This window comes from Elephantulus edwardii, unplaced genomic scaffold, assembly GCF_000299155.1.
Source record: "Elephantulus edwardii isolate Elephantulus edwardi_28Jun2011 unplaced genomic scaffold, EleEdw1.0 scaffold00164, whole genome shotgun sequence".
NCBI classification, from domain to species: domain Eukaryota; kingdom Metazoa; phylum Chordata; class Mammalia; order Macroscelidea; family Macroscelididae; genus Elephantulus; species Elephantulus edwardii.
The window spans coordinates 3,576,411-3,594,824 of NW_006399914.1; the positions used below are offsets into that span (position 1 = coordinate 3,576,411).

Sequence of the window (18,414 nt, forward strand, 5' to 3'; positions counted from 1 at the left end):
TTGCTCTGCAAATGTTTATTATTAACATACCTGCCACATTAAGAGTGTGATTTTTAATGGGTGCTTTTGTTGACTGACAGGGGGTGGATCACTGCCCTAAGTGTCATCATGACTCTATCTTACCAACACACACGCGTCCATCCAGACCCACGGCCAGTCCAGGGAAGCATTCACATCTGTAGGAGCCATCAGTGTTCACGCAGCGTCCATTCATGCAAATCCCAGGAGTTTCACATTCATTGATATCTGTGGTAGGAAAAAGCACTAATTAAAATTGCACAACCTTCATAAAAAAATCAGAGCATACTCACAATTCTGTTATAAAAGGGAGAAGACAGAAAATAATGGGCAACATCAATAAACAAGAAGATGCACTCTCATTTTCTTTTGTGAGGATAGTAAGAGAAATGGAGAGAAATGAACTGAGTTTCTTTCTCTGCTATCAAAAGCTACTTTAATTAATAGTCTACATATGGGCACTTAATCCACAATGAAAATCACCAGGGCAAATGGAAAATTTGAAGAAGAATGGAAGAGGTTGCTAAAGCACGCAGAGTGTTGTATACTGCTTCATATGGCAATTCTTTCAGGATAGTGGGGAATATAACACAATAACAAACTGTCTCTAACTCAGACAGGACTTTTCCTTTTGACATTCAGTACCCAGACTAGATCCATTCCAGGATTATATATCTGCAAGGTCTCTGGGTCAATCAGAAAAGCATTAAATGATATATAACTATAACTTTGATGGAACACCCTAACAAGAAATTGGAAAATGAATATTCTTGGTCAATACAATCGCTATATGCATTTTGCAACCTTTTCTTTGAGGTTACAAATATTTTATATAATTGTATGTGTCTATTTCATGAAGTGTTGATAGAATTCTTTATAGAACACATGTTAACAATAGTAGACATTTACTTTCCCTCAGTATAGGGAAGTAAATGATATCCAAATTGTATTTTGGAAAATATACAACGCTTAAAAGCAAATCATTTCATGGCAACCCCTTTTATAATACACAACTAAGCATGTGACTATTTCCTCCCTTCTGACCTTAAAAAGGCAAATTGAGAGTGAAACACCTCTATGTTTTACTTAGCTTGTGTTGTTTGGCACAAAATGCATTCAGATGGGCCAAGGTTCCATGTACAGATTGTATTTTAAACAGCAGTTATATTTAAATATATGAACTCAAATTACTTCAGTTATTCCAGTCATCATTTTGTTCAAGTTGCAACATAAAGTTAAATAGTGGTGACTATAGCATAAATAGCAGCACAGAGGTCTTTTAACAAAGGGCTATACTCAAATTGAGAGAACTCAATGTTCAGAGAGTGGTCAGAAAGGCTATGTTGTATGTCAGATTAATTGACTTTAAAGATGATAAGCTTTGCTTATTCTGCTTAGAATATGTTTATATTAGTTGGCACAGAGCTAACTGTCCAGCTCTTATAAGAAATCTTGTCTCATGCCTTTAGGAGAAAAGCCATAGGATTGAAATTTAATATGGAAAGGATTACTCTTTCTGAACTTTTTCAGTCTTACTCTAATGGGTGTATTACACATCTTATACAATAGGAAGAAAAATATCATACATAATAATTTGGAGCATTCTCCTCCCTGTATCTCCTTCTCTCTTGTTAAGCCAGAATGCTAAAGTCTGAGTAAAGCTTTCAAATCATCAGGCACATTCAGATGAATGGAGTAATCCATTGTCTGCTAAGACTCCATGTCAATGGTTGCAAATGACTGCAAAATCTAGTTTCAACAATGAGGTCATAATAATGGAATAATCACTGACTGATAAGATTCTAGCTGTCATCAGTTTCAAGTGATTGCAAAACTTGTTTTAGAAACAAAATCATAATGTCTTCTGACATAGCAACACCAGTACAATGTATTGGACATAGTAAATGCCAAGAAGCTGTGGCCAGGTCACCAGCAGATTGTAGGCACTTAATCCTGGTGTGCATGTGGATAGGTTAGAGGGCTATGCGTTCTCACTGAAGTTTTGCTCACAAGGGGCTTTCTTACTTCCTGCTGATGTTTTGTTTGGAGGCCAGATTCCAAATACTCCAGCAGTAATTCCCCTTCCCTCCTTTCTTACTTGTATAACACTTAATCTGCACAATCTGGCACTTTGTTTCATGTTATTTTACATTGTATATTATTTCCAGGTGTTAATCTTATCTTCCCCACTATATGTTCCTCCCAGCACAGAGCTAAAAGGAACTGCAATCATTTTTTCCTGCTTCAAATTGGAAAAATCTCAACTGTTTGCTCTTGCTATGGAGACAGACTTCCACAATACTGAGGGTTCGCGATATGAAGATCATAAAGGTAAACAAGCAAAACTGAGATGCTCTTTTAAACCTGGAGAAAAGCAGCGTTCTCACCAGACTTACTACAATGTTGTCTTCTATAATTTTTATCAAAGCTGTCTGTCTTGGAGCAGTCTTCAATACTTTGGACACTCTATCCTTCTCCATCTAAAACTATGAGCAGAGGGCTCTGAGGGCAGTGTGTGAAGAGCTTTGATGGATCTGCCTTAAGTCTGAGGTTCTTTAAAAACTATTATTCTAGCTCAGACCTTGGATTCAAGTGCAGTAATCACTCATCCCCGACTACAGAAGGTAAGAGACAATAGGCATAATTAAATGTTCAGTAACTCTTCTCAAGGCCCCAGGTTTCAATGTCACAAATGAAAGCCTTCAGATCTGCCTTAATACCTGGGGCAATGAGGTTACTTCAGAAGTTAGCAAGCTGAGTATGGATCTTAGTTGTTTATTCTTCTTAACTCTACTATTCTTTTGCTTATGAAACTTAGTAACACTTATATGTAAGTTATCCATGGCATATTTTTTGTTTCTTAAAATACTTGGAAGAAGTTATAAGAAAGAGAACACTAGCAGTAAGCATCTGCATTATTTTTCTTCAGAGTAAAGATGCAAAAGGTTACAAAGAGCTATGATGAAGTCTAACAGCCATCATTCTCAACTGGGAAGGTAAGAGAGAACTCAGCTTAATTAGAAAGATGGTCACATCAGTCTGTAGACCAAATAGCAGAGGAATTTTAAGGCCAGCCCATGCAAGCTTTCAGTTCAGGTTCCTTTGAGAAGACATGAAACACATTCTGTGAGATAGAACAGCCTATGGATATAAACTGTGGCCTTCCAGGTGGTTGAACTCAGGGAGGAATGCTGCTCAGATTTCAGACAGAATAAGGTGGTGTTTTACATGCAAAGAATCAACAGAAAAGATGATGCCTCCATCAACACAGAGTGGAGGAAAAAAGATGGGAAGAATATGGTTTAGCGTTCGGTAGCACAAACCTTTGCAATAACGCCCGTCTGATGCCAGCTGGAAACCAGGCTTACAAATACATTTAAAACTGCCATCTTCATTGATGCACATGCCATTAAGGCACATGTTCCTTATGCTGCATTCATCCATATCTGAGAAATGGGGAAAAAAGACAGTCAGAAGACCAAACATATCATGCAAAGAAATATGTATCTCAGATTCTCGCGCTTGGACATGTGCATACAAAACAAAAATGTCCTCTGCCATCAAGTCCATTCTGTCTCATGGCCGCCCTTCATCAGGTTTCTAAGCCTCTATATCAGAGAAGACTGTCCATCTTCCTCCAGGGCAGCCGCTTAGGCATTTGAACTGCTTATCTGTGAGCAGCCAACATGTCACAAATATGCCACCAAAGTTTCCTGGGTTTCTTGTGGGATATATGTATATGTTTCTTACAGATAGTAAAACCTGTGAAAGCCAGAACGTGTATAAGGGGGAAACCTATCAGAGAAGGAAAATTCAAATATTTTCTACAAATAGAAAGTGAAAGCAGCTTCATTAGATTTCTGTTCTTACAAGCTTCTCGCTCCTGCTCTCGCTCTCTGTGCAGATATATGTTTTTGCCTTAACACAAGTTACTAGGGCCCTGCTGAGGAAATATGACAAACTGAAAAGTATTTTAATAGCCTGGTATGTATCTTGATTTCACAGGTTCCTATTACTTCTAAGACACTGAAAATGAAAAAAAAAAAATCAACAGAATTTCAAATACATTTTTATTGCATCATGAGTGTTTAAAAAGTAGAAATGGGAATACAGCTTGCAATTCAAGGTAATATTGTATAGAGGGGGGAAAACTGCATATTTTAAATGCAACACTAGGCCATGGCCAAGCTATCCTCCTGGGTTCCCTGACCACAGAACTATCCAATTGAATTCATCAGCATGCTATTGTATTTCATTTTAAGGCTAAGAGGAACTCACTATTCCAGACATGGTGTGCTTGCACTTACAAATTTTAGTCAGAACAAAGTAACATGATTTTTTAAAAAACAAGACTCCATTTCAACCTTGAATTTTGGCATTAAGTTTTTGAATTGAATCACTTAGATAATATTATGCCAAAATATTTCTAAGAACAATTCTGAAATTCTTTCAATGTATGAATAGCTTCTTGGGATCTTTCCCAAAGACACTGAGAAACATGATAAGGAACATTCATCATGTTCTTACTAAAGGTCCACAAGGTAAAAGCTCATCAATAATACTTGTATTTGCTATTCAAAGAACAAGATGAAATGTCTGAGGCAGCCCAATTCAACATTGGAATGATAAATTCAAGCAGTAATATAAAAAAGGCTTACACTCAATCAACACTTTGCTCAAACAAAGTATAGATTTTCAGATACTGATTAACAGTATTTTTGCTATTTGACATATGCTTTAAACAAAAGGACGGCAAATAACTAAAGAATATGTAGGTTCTGATTCTAGAACATTCCACTGCCACCCACAGCTGTCAAGTTGATTCCAAATCATCAGGTTTTCAAGGCTGTAAATTTTTATGGGAGGAGACAGCTCAACTTTCTCCCATGGAGCAGTTTGGAGATTCAAACTGATGAATTTCTGGTTAGCAGCTCAACACACTACACACTATTCTACAAGGGCTTCCTCTATAAAATCAGGAGTTAAATTTATATTTATATACTATGGCAGAAATTTCATCACCACTAGACATCTCTAAATATCAAGTTCCTTTAGCATATTTCAAATGCTGCTTGCCTCAAGCAAATGTGAATTTGAGATAACTTACCAGGAATGTATGATAGAAAATTAGGACTGACTTCTAGATAATATGTGAAACATATTTAATTCTTTGACCCTTTGTATAGTGGTACGTGGATTGACTGTGAAATAGCATGGATGTTGAGGGTCTGGCATTATGCTGTTATTACCTTCACAGTTCTTCCCATCTCGAGTGACGTGAAAGCCTGCGTTACACACACAATGGAAACTGCCATCTGTGTTGATGCACCGTCCATTATTGCAGATCCGGCCATTCTGTAAACATTCGTCAATGTCTAAACCAAAGGTGAAAAGAAAGAAATAGCTTCATTTTGGAGATTTAAAATACTTTCTTTCTCCCTCCTCGCTCATCCAAGCCCATGACTTTGGTCTTGCATTTTAACTAGTAGATAATATCATTCAAAGACAATTTGGCAGTAAATGGTGTGCTATTTAAATAACTAATTACTATTTGGAAGACAAAAGATGGGGGGGGAAAATCACAACGATAGACTTCAAACTAACTCCTGATAGCTAATAAAATGCTTTAGCTCTTAATTTGGCAAGCAAACAGGATTCTTTTTTGCTCTTTTCTAACCTAATTTCAAGAGCCGGTATATATAATTTTTTATACTGTACTCAGGCTGGTGTTTTTCAACATGATTACAAAAGCAGATCTATCTTAGAGCTGAAAATAACTAGATGCACAAAACACCAGAAGTACCGTGTTTTAAAAGGACACTGTCCAATTCTGTTTGAAAAGCCTCAGTCTCATGAGGTCGAAATGGTACCCTTCCATATTCTTGCCCACTGACAGTGCTGTTGCTATTTACATGAGTCTTTGTCTGTTTTATGACTTTATTAACACTCTACTTACCAAATTAAATGTTGATACTGTGAGGTATCAGTATTTTTTTATTGTGTTAAACATATTGCCAAAGTAAATAACAGAGTTTAATATGGAAGTGTTAAATGATGACAGTAACCTTGAAAAAATGATACCTGCTCTCTCATCTAAAGATTAAAAAGCATTCCAGCGTGGACATTATTTGGTACCCTGGGTAATCTGAGCTTCTCTCTATTTGCGGCTATAAGGATGGATGGGTATCTAAGAGAGTGGAACATAATATTCTTTGCACAGGACACAACCATTTCCTTAAGGTGCGGTTTTCCCCAGACAGGGGAAATTTTTGTGGAGTTTGGTGGAGGCGAACCTGTCTACCCAGAGTTGGGGCCACATTTGCCTGAGAGTAGGCACCCTCTGGATGACAAAGACTGGTTTTCCCAGCCACCAGTGTGTCTGCCTGCCCTGTGTCTGCAGGGCATCCTGAAGCCAGGCCTCGGAGGCACTTCCTCTCTGGACAGACCTAGCAGTGGTTTCCACATGAAATCACTGTTGGACTAGCTGAAGCAGTCAGGGCTTTTCTTCTGTTTCATCTTTGTGTCAACAGCTTGTGATCATCTTTTCTCCCATGTATTTCTTAATCCTTCTTCAAATCTGACCTGCCCACACTCTGAAGAAGAGGAAACGCCACATACTCTTGTGTAGACTTTTCCTCAAGATTCTATAATCTTTTGAAGCCCATGGATTAAAGTTAACAAGATAAGGAGTTCAGTTTTTTGTCTCCTTACCCATTTAAAAAACACTACTGAGTTCTTCTCTGCCTTGTAAAACAAATCAGAAAGCTTGTTATCAAAATTCTTCTCTACTGTGTTCCTGTCTCTTTTTCTTCCTAATGTATTTCTTTTCAGTTAAGTCAAAAATAAAAACTTGGTTCTGTGTTTTCTTTAAATTCAAAGATTCCAAAATCAGTTCACTGATACAAATAAGACTTCCATGCATCTTCAACTGAGGTGAAGAACATTTGTACATATAACCAAAACTTCCAATAAACCAAAACCAAAAAGCCCTAACAATTCACTTTCCTTAAAGGCTAAATTTTTTTTTAACTGATACAAACTTTTCTGCCTTTCCCTAGATTTAATTTTAATAGAATTCTTGCTTACTTGTTTTTCCTCTGGCTTTGCTGGATTAACAAAACATTACTTCCTGTGCTACATTTATGAATACAGGTATAGCTAGGTATCTTGTTGTGTGCTGTCGAGTTGGAACCGACTCATAGCTGACCCTCCAGTGGGTTTTCAGAGGCAGTACACAGCACGAGATGAGACTGCCCAACATTCCCCTGTGGAACGGCTAGTGGATCTGAACTGTGTGCCTTTGGGATTGTAGTGCTCTTTATTACCACTAGGCCTCCATAACCTCCTAGAACTAGGTGGTGTTGTTGTTGTTGCTACTGTATGCCTTCGAGTTGGAACTGACTTACAGCTAACCTTCCAGTGGGTTTTGAGAGGTAGTTAATCATGTGTCAAGAGACCACCCACATCCTTCTCCTGGGAAGCAGCTGGTGGGTTCAAACCACGTGCCTTTGAGATTACAGCACAGCTTTTTACCACTATACCACCAGAGCTCCCTTCAAAGGTATTGATATAGATAGGTTACATTTTTAAATATGTGTAAAGATAATAGCTGAGTTCCTTAACAGTGAAGACTACATCTTCTTACCTGTATTCAAGGAACTTAGTAAATAAATATCATAAAATAAAAGGCATATGGAATGGCTTAATAAAGTAATTAGGAAAACTAGAAGGAAATGTTTATAAAGGGACATTTATGGCAGTCCTTCTCAAAGAGAGGGATCCAGTTAAAACGCTGATTCTAATCCACTAAGTCTGAGGTGAGACCTGAGAGTCTGCATCTCTGGCTAGCTGCCAGATGCTGTGGCTGCTGACCACTGGCCACACTTACAGGCAGCAAGGACTTAGGCTGCTTCTTTATCCTGAAAACCTTTCCGCAAAGGACTCCATGTGGTACCTTCCTATGTTACAGTGCCAGCAAGGGACAACCTCATTCCTGGTTCTCGAATAAAAAATAGTGAGTAATGCCATTGTTGTTGTGTTCCATCAAGTTGGAATCAACCCATAGCTGACCCTCCTGCATGTTTTCAGAGGCAGTACATCTCATGTGAAGAGACTGTCCTTCTTTCTCCCACAGAAGCAGCTGGTCGGTTCAAACTGCATACCTTTGGGTTGGTAGCACAATTCCTTACCACGAAACTACCAGAGCTCCCCAGTAGTGCTGTCGCAAAATAGCAGTGAGACTAAGACATTCCTGCACATACTCAAACTAAAAAACTCTTTGTCGTCAGGTTCAAATCAACTCATAGCTATCTGTCCAGCCAGAATCTGAGAAGGTTTCAATTGCACCTGAGGAGACTGTTGCCCTTTCTCCCCTGGAACCATTGCTGGATTTGACCTGACAGTGAAGCATCGTCTCTGGGTTAGCAGCACAATTCCTTACAGGCTACTCCACCAAAGCTCCCTATCTGCAGGCCACAGAGCATAGTTTTAAATATTTTTAACTTTTGGTATTCTTACATAGTATAAAACCAGATGTCTGTCAGGTTTTACAACACTGTCTTTCGGGATGACAATATCAGGAATTCAGTACAGAAATCACTGGTAGCCTTTTCTGGTAAAGGTTACACAAAGTCCAGGGAGTGTCTTCAAAGTAAGTCCCTACTGAGCATGCACATCTCCATGCTAGGACTATACCTCGGCACTCGGTTCGCGTGAGGGTGCTCTGGTAGCCAGTTCGGCAGTGGCAGATGTATGAGCCCTGGTTGTTAATACACTCTCCGCTGGCACAGGGGTTTTTCTCACATTCATCAATATCTGCAAAACACACACAGTATACTTCAGTATGGAATTGGATAGCATTAACTGATAACCTCCAGGTCACTGTATGGTTTCATGTGTGTGTGTGTGTGTAGATGTAGATACAGATGTGTGTGTGTGTGTGTGTGTATTCAAATTTTAAAACATTGTGATTTCAGTGAAAGTTTATAAAGCATACAGTTTTTAAAAAAAGAAATTATTCATGCACATTTTGTTCCATAATATAAATTACAATATACACAATGTCTTAATAAATATTTGCCTATTAATTAATTTTCTACTCTTCCCATTATAACATACTGAAAGAACTTTGTATCTTTCCCTTATAATATACCATGTCCCTAGCCATTTAAAGCAGTTGAACAGTTAAAACATTTTTCTTTCATGTATAATTTTTTTCAAGGAAAATGCACAGTAATGCAATCTAAGATATACTGTCTTTTCGTTGACTAATCCAGGAGAAACAAACAGACTAACAGAAGTAGTCTGGGTAGAATTCTGATGTATTATTTGAAGCTTTAATTTTCAATGACTGTTGAGTTCAGTTAAAAATATGAAAGTAAAATGTAAAGCCATTTTAAAGAGCAGTTAACCACCACAATGGCACCTTTATCTTTAGGTGTCCTCAGCACCCAGGCTCTCAGAAATTTGACAGCTAGTGAGAACTGTCATTATACACAGTGGTCAACTGGTTTCTTGTCCCCTACTTGTGAAGGTGAGGGAGCTGAGGCTTAGCAACGATAACAGACTACCAAGACCCTATGCTCTCTAATGGCAAAAGCAGGTCTGCCCTCATGCCGCTCGACCCTGACCGAGATGTTCCCTCTTGTACCCAGCTCTGGACCACATCTAAGGACAGAATGATGCTCAGCTGGTGAGCTACTGAAGCAGCATTCACCTCAGCAAGAAACTAAACAGCAGGGGGAACCAACAGCTACCTGTTTCTGCCCAATTCAAAATTAAAGAACTGCAATTTGTAACAGAACAGATTACAAGAAGAATTTCACATGGGGACTGGCTGTTTTTATCCAATCCAACAAATGGGTCGGGCTCACACCACATTCAATCTCTTTTTTGGCCTATATGCTTTCTCAACAATTTAAAGATTTTTTCCTCCAGTTTTTATTGGTTAAATAGAACTAGTAAATTAGCCACTTCAATTAATAAACTGCACATATGGTCATAATTTGGAGATCTTTTTTCTTTACTTTTTAAAATTGGTTTGCATACAATTACTCATTTATCTCATGTTTTATTCTTGTACATTGTGTTTTATACAATAATTCACATGGATTGTATTTTATATAATTAATTACTACTGATCTATGCCTATAATGATCAGGCTATCAGTAACATGATTTACGTTGGTGAAACCATCACTGACTTGAAGCTTATAGCATCTTATAGTGAAATTCATTGTCATAAGAAGTTTAATGACCCTCAATGATGTTCTCATCTTAACACCCAGAACTCGTGAGCACGTATTTGTTCTGGGGAAACAGAAATTAAGGTTGTGAATCATCCATCCTGGGTATTGAATTATACAGGTAGATTCAAGGTAATCACAAGAATTCTTTGAAAAGGTAGACTTATTGGTGGAAAACAGAAAAAGAGTCACACATATAGGAAAATGTATACTGCTGGCTTTTTAAGATGAAGAATGGTGCCACAAGCCAAGGAAGGCAGGTGGCCTCTGGACGTTGGAAAGGTAAGGAAATGGATTCTCTTGTAGAGCCCCCAGAGGAATGCAGCCCTGTGCAGACCTTGATCTCAGTCCAGTGAGACTTGTGTTGGACTCTGAAAGCACAGGACTGGAAAATGGTCAGTTTGTGTTGTGTTAATTTGAGATGATTTGTTATAGCAGCATCAAGAAGAAGTCAGCAGCAGGACAGCACAGAATTGCAATAACTTTCTGGTTTCTGCCCACCCAGAAGTCACATACCGATGCACTCCCCGCGGAGATCCAGCTGGAAGCCTTTGTTGCACTCACACCGGTAGCTCCCAGGAGTGGGGATGCAGCGTCCATTCTGACAGAGATAGCGGAACAACTGGCAGTAGTCAGTGGTGACATTGAAAGGCACCACCCCTGGAAGAATGACATTAAAACAGCAGTAAGCACTGGGCTTTCGTCTCTGGAAAACATGATCGCCTCCTCTATGTAACAGGCAACTCAATAAATATGACATCTTACGATGGATGACATCTTTGGGTGGCTAAAGAAGCGTAAAAAACAGTAACAAAGACTTTATCTAATTAAGGGAAGAAAAATAGCAAATGATTTCTAAACGTCTTACTTGCTGGCTCCCGAGATGGATATGGATATTCCACTGGTGGTCGAGGGATGGAAACCTGTGGCCCAGGAAAGCCTGGTGGAACTGGGTGAACCGGAGGAACGGGGCCAACGGGTGGGAGAGGATATTCTGGTCTACCAGGAAGTACAATTGGGATGGAGCATAGCTTGTTGAAATCCTCTGGAAAAACATAACAAAGCACAATGGCCAAGCTGTTAGTTTATCCCCTAAGTTTATGAAAGTCGCTGTTACTTGTTAGGAAAATGTATGAATAAAACCTTCAAACCAAATATTGCATACTGAGCCCTTGTACCACCACACCATGACCTAGTCAGCTGTTAACCCTATAAATGCACATTTAGGAGCATTTCTGGTTTTCATACAGCAGGTCTCCATTAGAATGCATGGCCTTTGAGATGCTACTCTTTCCTCCCAAGGCTCCAAAAAAGATATATTTTTTAAAGTATCTAAATTTCCATGGATGTATTTACTTACTCATTTTCACGTTTCTTCATATCTATATAAAGTAGCCAGGATTTTCTTTTCAATTTATTTTTTCTCTTGCCATACACTGATAATGTTCTATCATTGCCACACAGTTAATTCTCCCATAAATATTTCTCATGCTAGTTCTTTGCTTTAGTATCTTTTTTCCTCCTTTTGTTGACTAAATTTTGACTTAGGCAAAGCCACAATAATGCTTCCTATTACAGTGCACTCACCTTTCAACTTCACGGACATTCTGCCAATTCACAGGTGGCTAAGGAGACCTGAAGATGCTGTGATAGCATTACCGTTTTAATGGGATTTCAACCCACAGAGATCATACAGAACTTGACTGCCTGTGGCAAGAGTTTATCTACTGTTATGCTTCCCTGGTATAGGAATCCTCCCACCACAAGGATCCTTCCTCCAGAGCTATCACCGGAACATACCATACCCATCATTCATTTCCTTGCCTGCTTTCTACCATATTTCTGCCACTAAGTCTGAGCTGTTCTTGAAATCAAGGATCATGTCTAACTCAGGATTAAATTCTACTCTCAGACAATGGCACATAAGGGGGATGAATGAATTATGTTTTAGAATGAATTGTTCCAACAATGTGTTGGAACGACTATCACAGAGGCTCATTGGACCTCGAAGCTTTTAAATTCAATCTTTCATTTTTTTTAGGCCCTTTACTATTTGTACAAAAGATGTTAGGTAATCTAGGAGCATTTTTACTAATTAGGTGTGCATATTATTTTAAGGCAAAGCCTTGTAGAGACATATGGGTGTTAGTTGCCAATAGGAGAATCCCCCCAGCTTCTGTGCAAGAGAAAGATGGGCAGTTTTCCTTCCACAAAGATTCACAGCTTCAGAAGCCCACTGGAGGGTCACCCTGAGTCTCTGGAATGGACTCAGAGGTAGTGGGCTGGGTTAGTGGCAATATTACCTTACACTATTAAACATATCCAAAGCCCCCTGGAGAGTGTGTCTTAGAAGGTCCTATGCTTTCCCCCACTTTCCATAACTTCATCACTTTCCCGTAAGCCATTTTACATTTAGCATCAGCAAGTTGGAGTTAATTCTATTCAGCTAACATCTGTATTTTCTATTTAGATACCCTCCTAGCCCAGAAATAATATTTTTTCCCTTTTAAAGAGCAAAAGCTGATGAATCTGAAACAATTCTTCCTATACCCTCACTCTCACCAGTTTCCTAGAGCAAGCAAATGCTTACCTGCAAATTCATTTGCTCTGTCTGGATATCCTAGGCCTGTTTTAGGATTGTGCATCTTTTGATGGCTCCTGTTAGGTCCCATTAGGTTGACTATGACTCACAGTGACCCTATAAATGACAGATTGCAAACCTGCCTGTGGTCTATCTAGAACAACAATGCCTTGCCAAACCACAATGGATAGCCCGGCCTTGTGCTCATCTATCCCAAAGCAGGTCCTCCTGCCAGCATCCAAACCCACTCTAGGTCTCTCTGATCTTTCAAGTGCTCATGAATTGGGAGACTGCACCCTAATGCTATTGACTCCTAAATTAACAAACACATCCAATTTTACTCTCATGGTACCCAAGTCATGTATCTCAGTACAAAGTCATGTGGTTCAAAATAATGACCAACTAAATCGCCCCCTAATGAACAAAGGAGCATGGGCCATAATTTTAAAGCATAGATGGTGAGCACATCAGACATAATGTGTGATTTCTTAGATGTTAAAATATACTGAAAGATTTTATTGCTTCTTTAATTCCCATAGTAATCCTCAGCAATAAACAGAAACTTTATAGCAACATCTGTGAGCCGGCCCATAACCCATGACGATAAGAAATGCACATTCTTGAATAGAGTACTCTAAAGTATCATATAAATGCTGCATCTATCCATTCGGATGTCTATTTTCTCTCCTCAAGTTCCCTGATTTAAATACACTTTTGAGAAATCAGATTAAGGGTGACATACACTCTGTGCTAAGTACTGTGGAAGTGTAAAAAGCATGTGGAATATGAGACTATAATGATGACTGAGGCCCCCCAAAAGAGATTTATCACCTAGATAGATGGCAACACACAAACACTCACAGCCACAAGGGAGGTGTGGAATCTGCACTGCAGCAACATCATCCACAGCCACCAGCACACAGAATAACACAGAGTGTTTCTAGGGGTAATTAGCCTGGGATATTCATGGATCAGGTTACACTCAAGCTGGTTCTTAGTGGACAAGGAGGTACAGAATAGGCAAGTAAGGAGCAGACCTGGGAAGGTGTTCAAAAGAAAAAGAGCACCGTGAGTTTAGAAATGCTGACTGGATTTAAGGATAGCACAATAATATAATTGAATGAGAAACTAAAAAGATAAAACGGGATCATATTTGAGAATTCTAAATACTATGCCCTACGTTAGGGCACTCTGGAGACTTAGTGGGTAAGGAATTTCACTGCTAACCCAATGGTCAAGTGGTTCAAATCCACCAGCTGCTATAAGCAAGAAAGATGGACAATCTCCTCTCAGGGATTTACAGCCTTGGAAAACACACTGGAGGGGCAGCTATGGGTTGGTTCTGACTTGATGGCAATGAGCAACAACATGTTAAAAGTTACAAAACAAAAAACAAGGGAAAAAACAAAAACAACCCAACACACATACAGAAAAACAGTTGTTGTCAAGTCAGTTCAGACTCATGCTGACCCTCTAAGTGTCAGGGTTAGAACCCAAGTCCTTGGATGTAAGAACATAAGTAATGTAATTTTATTTCCAAGAAATGGGGTGATTTGGATTACTGGATAGTCTTGGGGGTTCATCTGGGCAATTTTCCTGGAAATCATTCTCTATGTACTCCTTAAACACAATCTTTTTGAGTTCCAACACGTTATGATTTAGAAATGTATCTGTGACAGCAATGAGTAAGTCTGTGTTGGAAGATGGAAGCCAGTAAAGAAGCTACTGCAATGGTCCAGACTCGGGAAAATGAGTTTTGAGCCTAGGCGAGGAGGAGGGATAGAAATGAGAGGCTTATGACAGATAAAAGCGAAACTGTGGAGACAACAATCAGGACCTGACAAGGAAGAGGAAACATTTGAAAGTTGGAGAAGGAAGATATGTACTCAGAAATATGTTCTGAGAGTAACTCACTGAAAAGGCTCTGGGAAACCTGAGTTTTATTCTATTGCACATTTGAGAGCTATGAGAGCCAAAAGAAACATACAAGAGTAAGGGGGAGCATGTACTTCCTGAAAAGGTGACTATTCAGGGCTAACAAGTCAGCAAAGTGAGAAGCAGAACCTGAAAGCAGTATTATTTGCATGGACCACTTCATTTTCCCTATTCATTATCCAAAGACCTTGACTGTCATCTCATACGTTTTCTGAAATGTTCTTCCTGTCCGTGGGTTTCCACAAGTGCTGCCTCAGGCATACTACTGCATGCATTGCAGAGGGCTGGGAGAGCTCTTACCAGTGGATCTGATGGGGCACATCTCAGGTGCGACGGCGACCCCTGGAGACCAGCACCGGCCAACATCACAGCAGCACTGCATTTTGGTTATGGACTGTGGCAGCTGGTTAGAACAGCGGCCGTTCGTCAGAGCTGTGTAACAATATCCCGGGCGAACATCTGAGAGGCAGAGAAACACAGGCGCACACACTTCAGTGAATCAAGGTTTTAACAACACTCTCCTGTCCCGTCACCTCCACTCTTCAGGCTATGTCAGGACTAACTCACACTTTTGCCCCCTGGAATGGAAGTTGTTCAGGGACAAAGCTCAGTCAGAAATCCCTTGTCTCACACCTTTTGCCCCCACGTGTTGGTTCTTTTGGCCCAGGTCCCAGGTTCCATACCCAAGGTGAGAAGGAATGATTAAAACCATATGTACTACAGGAAAAGAGACTAAGAAAAGCAGTGCTAGTGACAGTCAATTATTTATGAAGACATGTCTCTATACTGTAGAGACTATGTTGTCCTTGGTTTCAAACAACTTAATCTGGGCCACTTTGGGCAAGTATTTCTACAAAGCTATTTTAAAACAACATTAAGTCTTTGCTATAATCTACATTTCTAAAAGATCTTTCCTATTTTTCTGCTGAAGCTGTGAGTCAGACTTTTTAAGAAATGAGCCACTCTGCAATCAGATCTAACATCTGCTAATTAAGAATGTCTTTTGTTTTAGAGATCTAATAGAGTTTATAAGGAACTAATTCTTCACAAGATCAAAATGAACACAGTTTCAAATTCTTAGTCCAAGAGAACACAACAGGTCCTGGTGGTTTTTGTAAACTGGCAGAAAGGTATCTTCTCAAAGTAACATGTGAGACACATTTTTTTTCTTTACTAGTTTATTTACAAACTTTGAATACATTGTTTTTCACGCCAGATCCTTCCCATTTCCCTCTCCTTCCCATAAAATTGTGTGACCTCGTTATTAATTTCCCCCCAGCCCCACATCTTCACTTCTCTGCTTCTACCGCCCCCCACCCCAATCCTCATATTCATTCTACAATAATGTTTTTATACAGTATCTGTCCTTAAGGGATTGAGTTATTTCACTCAGCACAATGCTCTCTAGTCCCTCCCAAGTTAGGTAGTAACTTACAGAATCATTGCTCCTGCATGTTGCATAGTTGCATTTCATAGCTGCATGTTGCATTTCATTGCGTGACTGTAGCATAATTTCTCAATCTATTTGACTGTGGTTGGACAGTGAGACACATTTCTATATGTCATTCTTATCAGGCTACATTATGTCTGACCATCATGACAATACTGGGCACATGGCATACAGCTCAAAGCTACCACAAAAGCCGCATGACAGAGGAGTAACCCCCTGACTCGAGGCAGCATCTGAGAGAAGACCGCATAGTACAGGAGGCAAGTAGCAGAGCATAAAACCCGCCATATTCGGAGGTAAATCTCTCTGTACAGTTAGAGTGAAATAAAGTTCTGAAAAGTAAATAATGACTTCACTGTCTCTGGCACAGTCCGTGAGGAACTGCACTGCTAACCCACAGGCCCTGCCTCTCTGAGGCTCAAATCCACCAGTGGCTCCTTGGGAGAAGGATGGGCCATCTCCCCACCCACTCGCCGTGTGAGTCCATCTCAGAAACTCACTGGGAGGTTAGCTAGGAGCTGGTTCTGACTCGACAGCAACAAGCTGAGTTTATTGTTTAAAGGAATATAGTCTTTATTCCAGATCTGCTACCTGAAGATACTTCCTCCTTAATTAATTACATAAAAAACTCAGAAACAAATAGATGATGAGAATTCTGTGTTTTATACAAAACTGAGTAAAAAATATTTCATGACCAAAATGTTATTTACCTAATAAAAGTAATAAGACCTGGGAGTTTGTTTCTTTCAACTATTTAATCTACTAACCAATATGATTTATAATCAATATGATTTGTATGGATTAGTAAATAAAAGGGTAAAACAAAAGAAGGTACAAATGTATTTTTCCACCACAGAGTTAGAACTAAGGATGTAGTAAGTTGATAATTTTAACCAACATCACTAAATCCTGACCTTATTCCTGAAAGAAAAATGTATGTTTATGTAATCAATCCACAGACAACTGCAAAATAAAAACAAGTTTAATTTAGAAACATTTAAATGATTAGCCCTGAGTGAAGAAGGCTAAAGGAAACTTAAACCATAAAAGAAAATTATAGGTCAACTTTGAAGGATACAAAATTACTTCTGAAAAGTACTTAAAACCACTAGCAAGTATAAATGTGCTTTCCAGAAACTTTTTTGTGGTTCCAATTCCTGTACCTCTGGTCAGACTGCCTTCAATCTGCGCAAAGAGGTAGGACAGGTTTTATTCCAACTGATCCAGGATAAATGGGCTGGAGAGGGGTGCAGACAAGGATCCTCTGTGTAGCCAAAGGCAGTCCTTTCCTCAGGAAAAGGGCAAAGAAATGGAGGCTGCAGGATTTTCTGCCTTGGAATTTGCATTTCTTTCAAGCTACTAATAATTTTATAGACTCAAGGATTAGTAAACATTTGTGCTTTGAACCCAAAGACTATTAAGAATGGGAAGTGATATTCAAAACTGGCTCACGTCCCAGCTTCGAATGAATTTGGTGGTCACAACCGAGGGTAAACACTCCAGCAAATTATGAAATGTGTGTGAATAATTTTTAGCATGGGTAATCCCTTCAGAGCTCCAGCTGCTAATGTCAAATGCTCGATGGGTTAATATTTATTATTTAGCAAATCAACTCTGTTACTGTTCCTCTGGCAGATTTAGTTGGTTTGCCAGTGGCCTAGGGACTCTTGATCAAAATGGTCAATGTCAGGGCTGGACAAATGACAAGCCATTTGGGGTTATCAGCAGTCTCTGATGTTAAATGACACACTCAAAGAATAATAATTTTGCTATACTTTCTTCTTTGGCTGGTATAAAAATGTTAAAAATATATACCTTATACAGTATAAGACTGTTATTGTAGAATGTGTATGAGGATCCAAGGAGGGGATGGGGGGACTTACTCATAGGGTTGCACAATTTGATGGGTGGAGGGAGGGGGAGGTTAAAGAAAGGGGAAAGATCCAGGGTGAAAAACAATGTATATGAATGTTGTAAGTAAACCAGAATAAAAGAAAAACAAAAAATAATACATTTTAAAAATAAATAGATGAACAAGGAAGAAAAACCCCAAAAGTAATAACAATTTAATGTACTGTTATAATATTACATATTCGGAATATGAGGGGGTTACAATATCATGACTCCTCATAAATATTGTTGAAGATGAAAAGAACTGATTGAGTTGAAATAAACCAGTGTGTGTGT

The 18,414-nt window shown here is 39.1% G+C and overlaps 1 protein-coding gene across 1 annotated transcript in view; it reads right to left on the reverse strand.

Annotated features, from left to right (window-relative positions):
- FBN1 (fibrillin 1) overlaps positions 1-18,414 on the reverse strand; it is a 303,046-nt gene that overhangs the window by 101,403 nt on the left and 183,229 nt on the right. The window contains exons 9-15 of the mRNA XM_006895296.1: positions 15,078-15,236; positions 11,130-11,306; positions 10,778-10,921; positions 8,713-8,832; positions 5,268-5,393; positions 3,342-3,464; positions 124-246 (exon numbers count right to left, since the gene is read on the reverse strand). Of these exons, the coding sequence (XP_006895358.1) occupies positions 124-246; positions 3,342-3,464; positions 5,268-5,393; positions 8,713-8,832; positions 10,778-10,921; positions 11,130-11,306; positions 15,078-15,236 (972 nt within the window). The remainder of the gene's footprint in view (positions 1-123; positions 247-3,341; positions 3,465-5,267; positions 5,394-8,712; positions 8,833-10,777; positions 10,922-11,129; positions 11,307-15,077; positions 15,237-18,414) is intronic.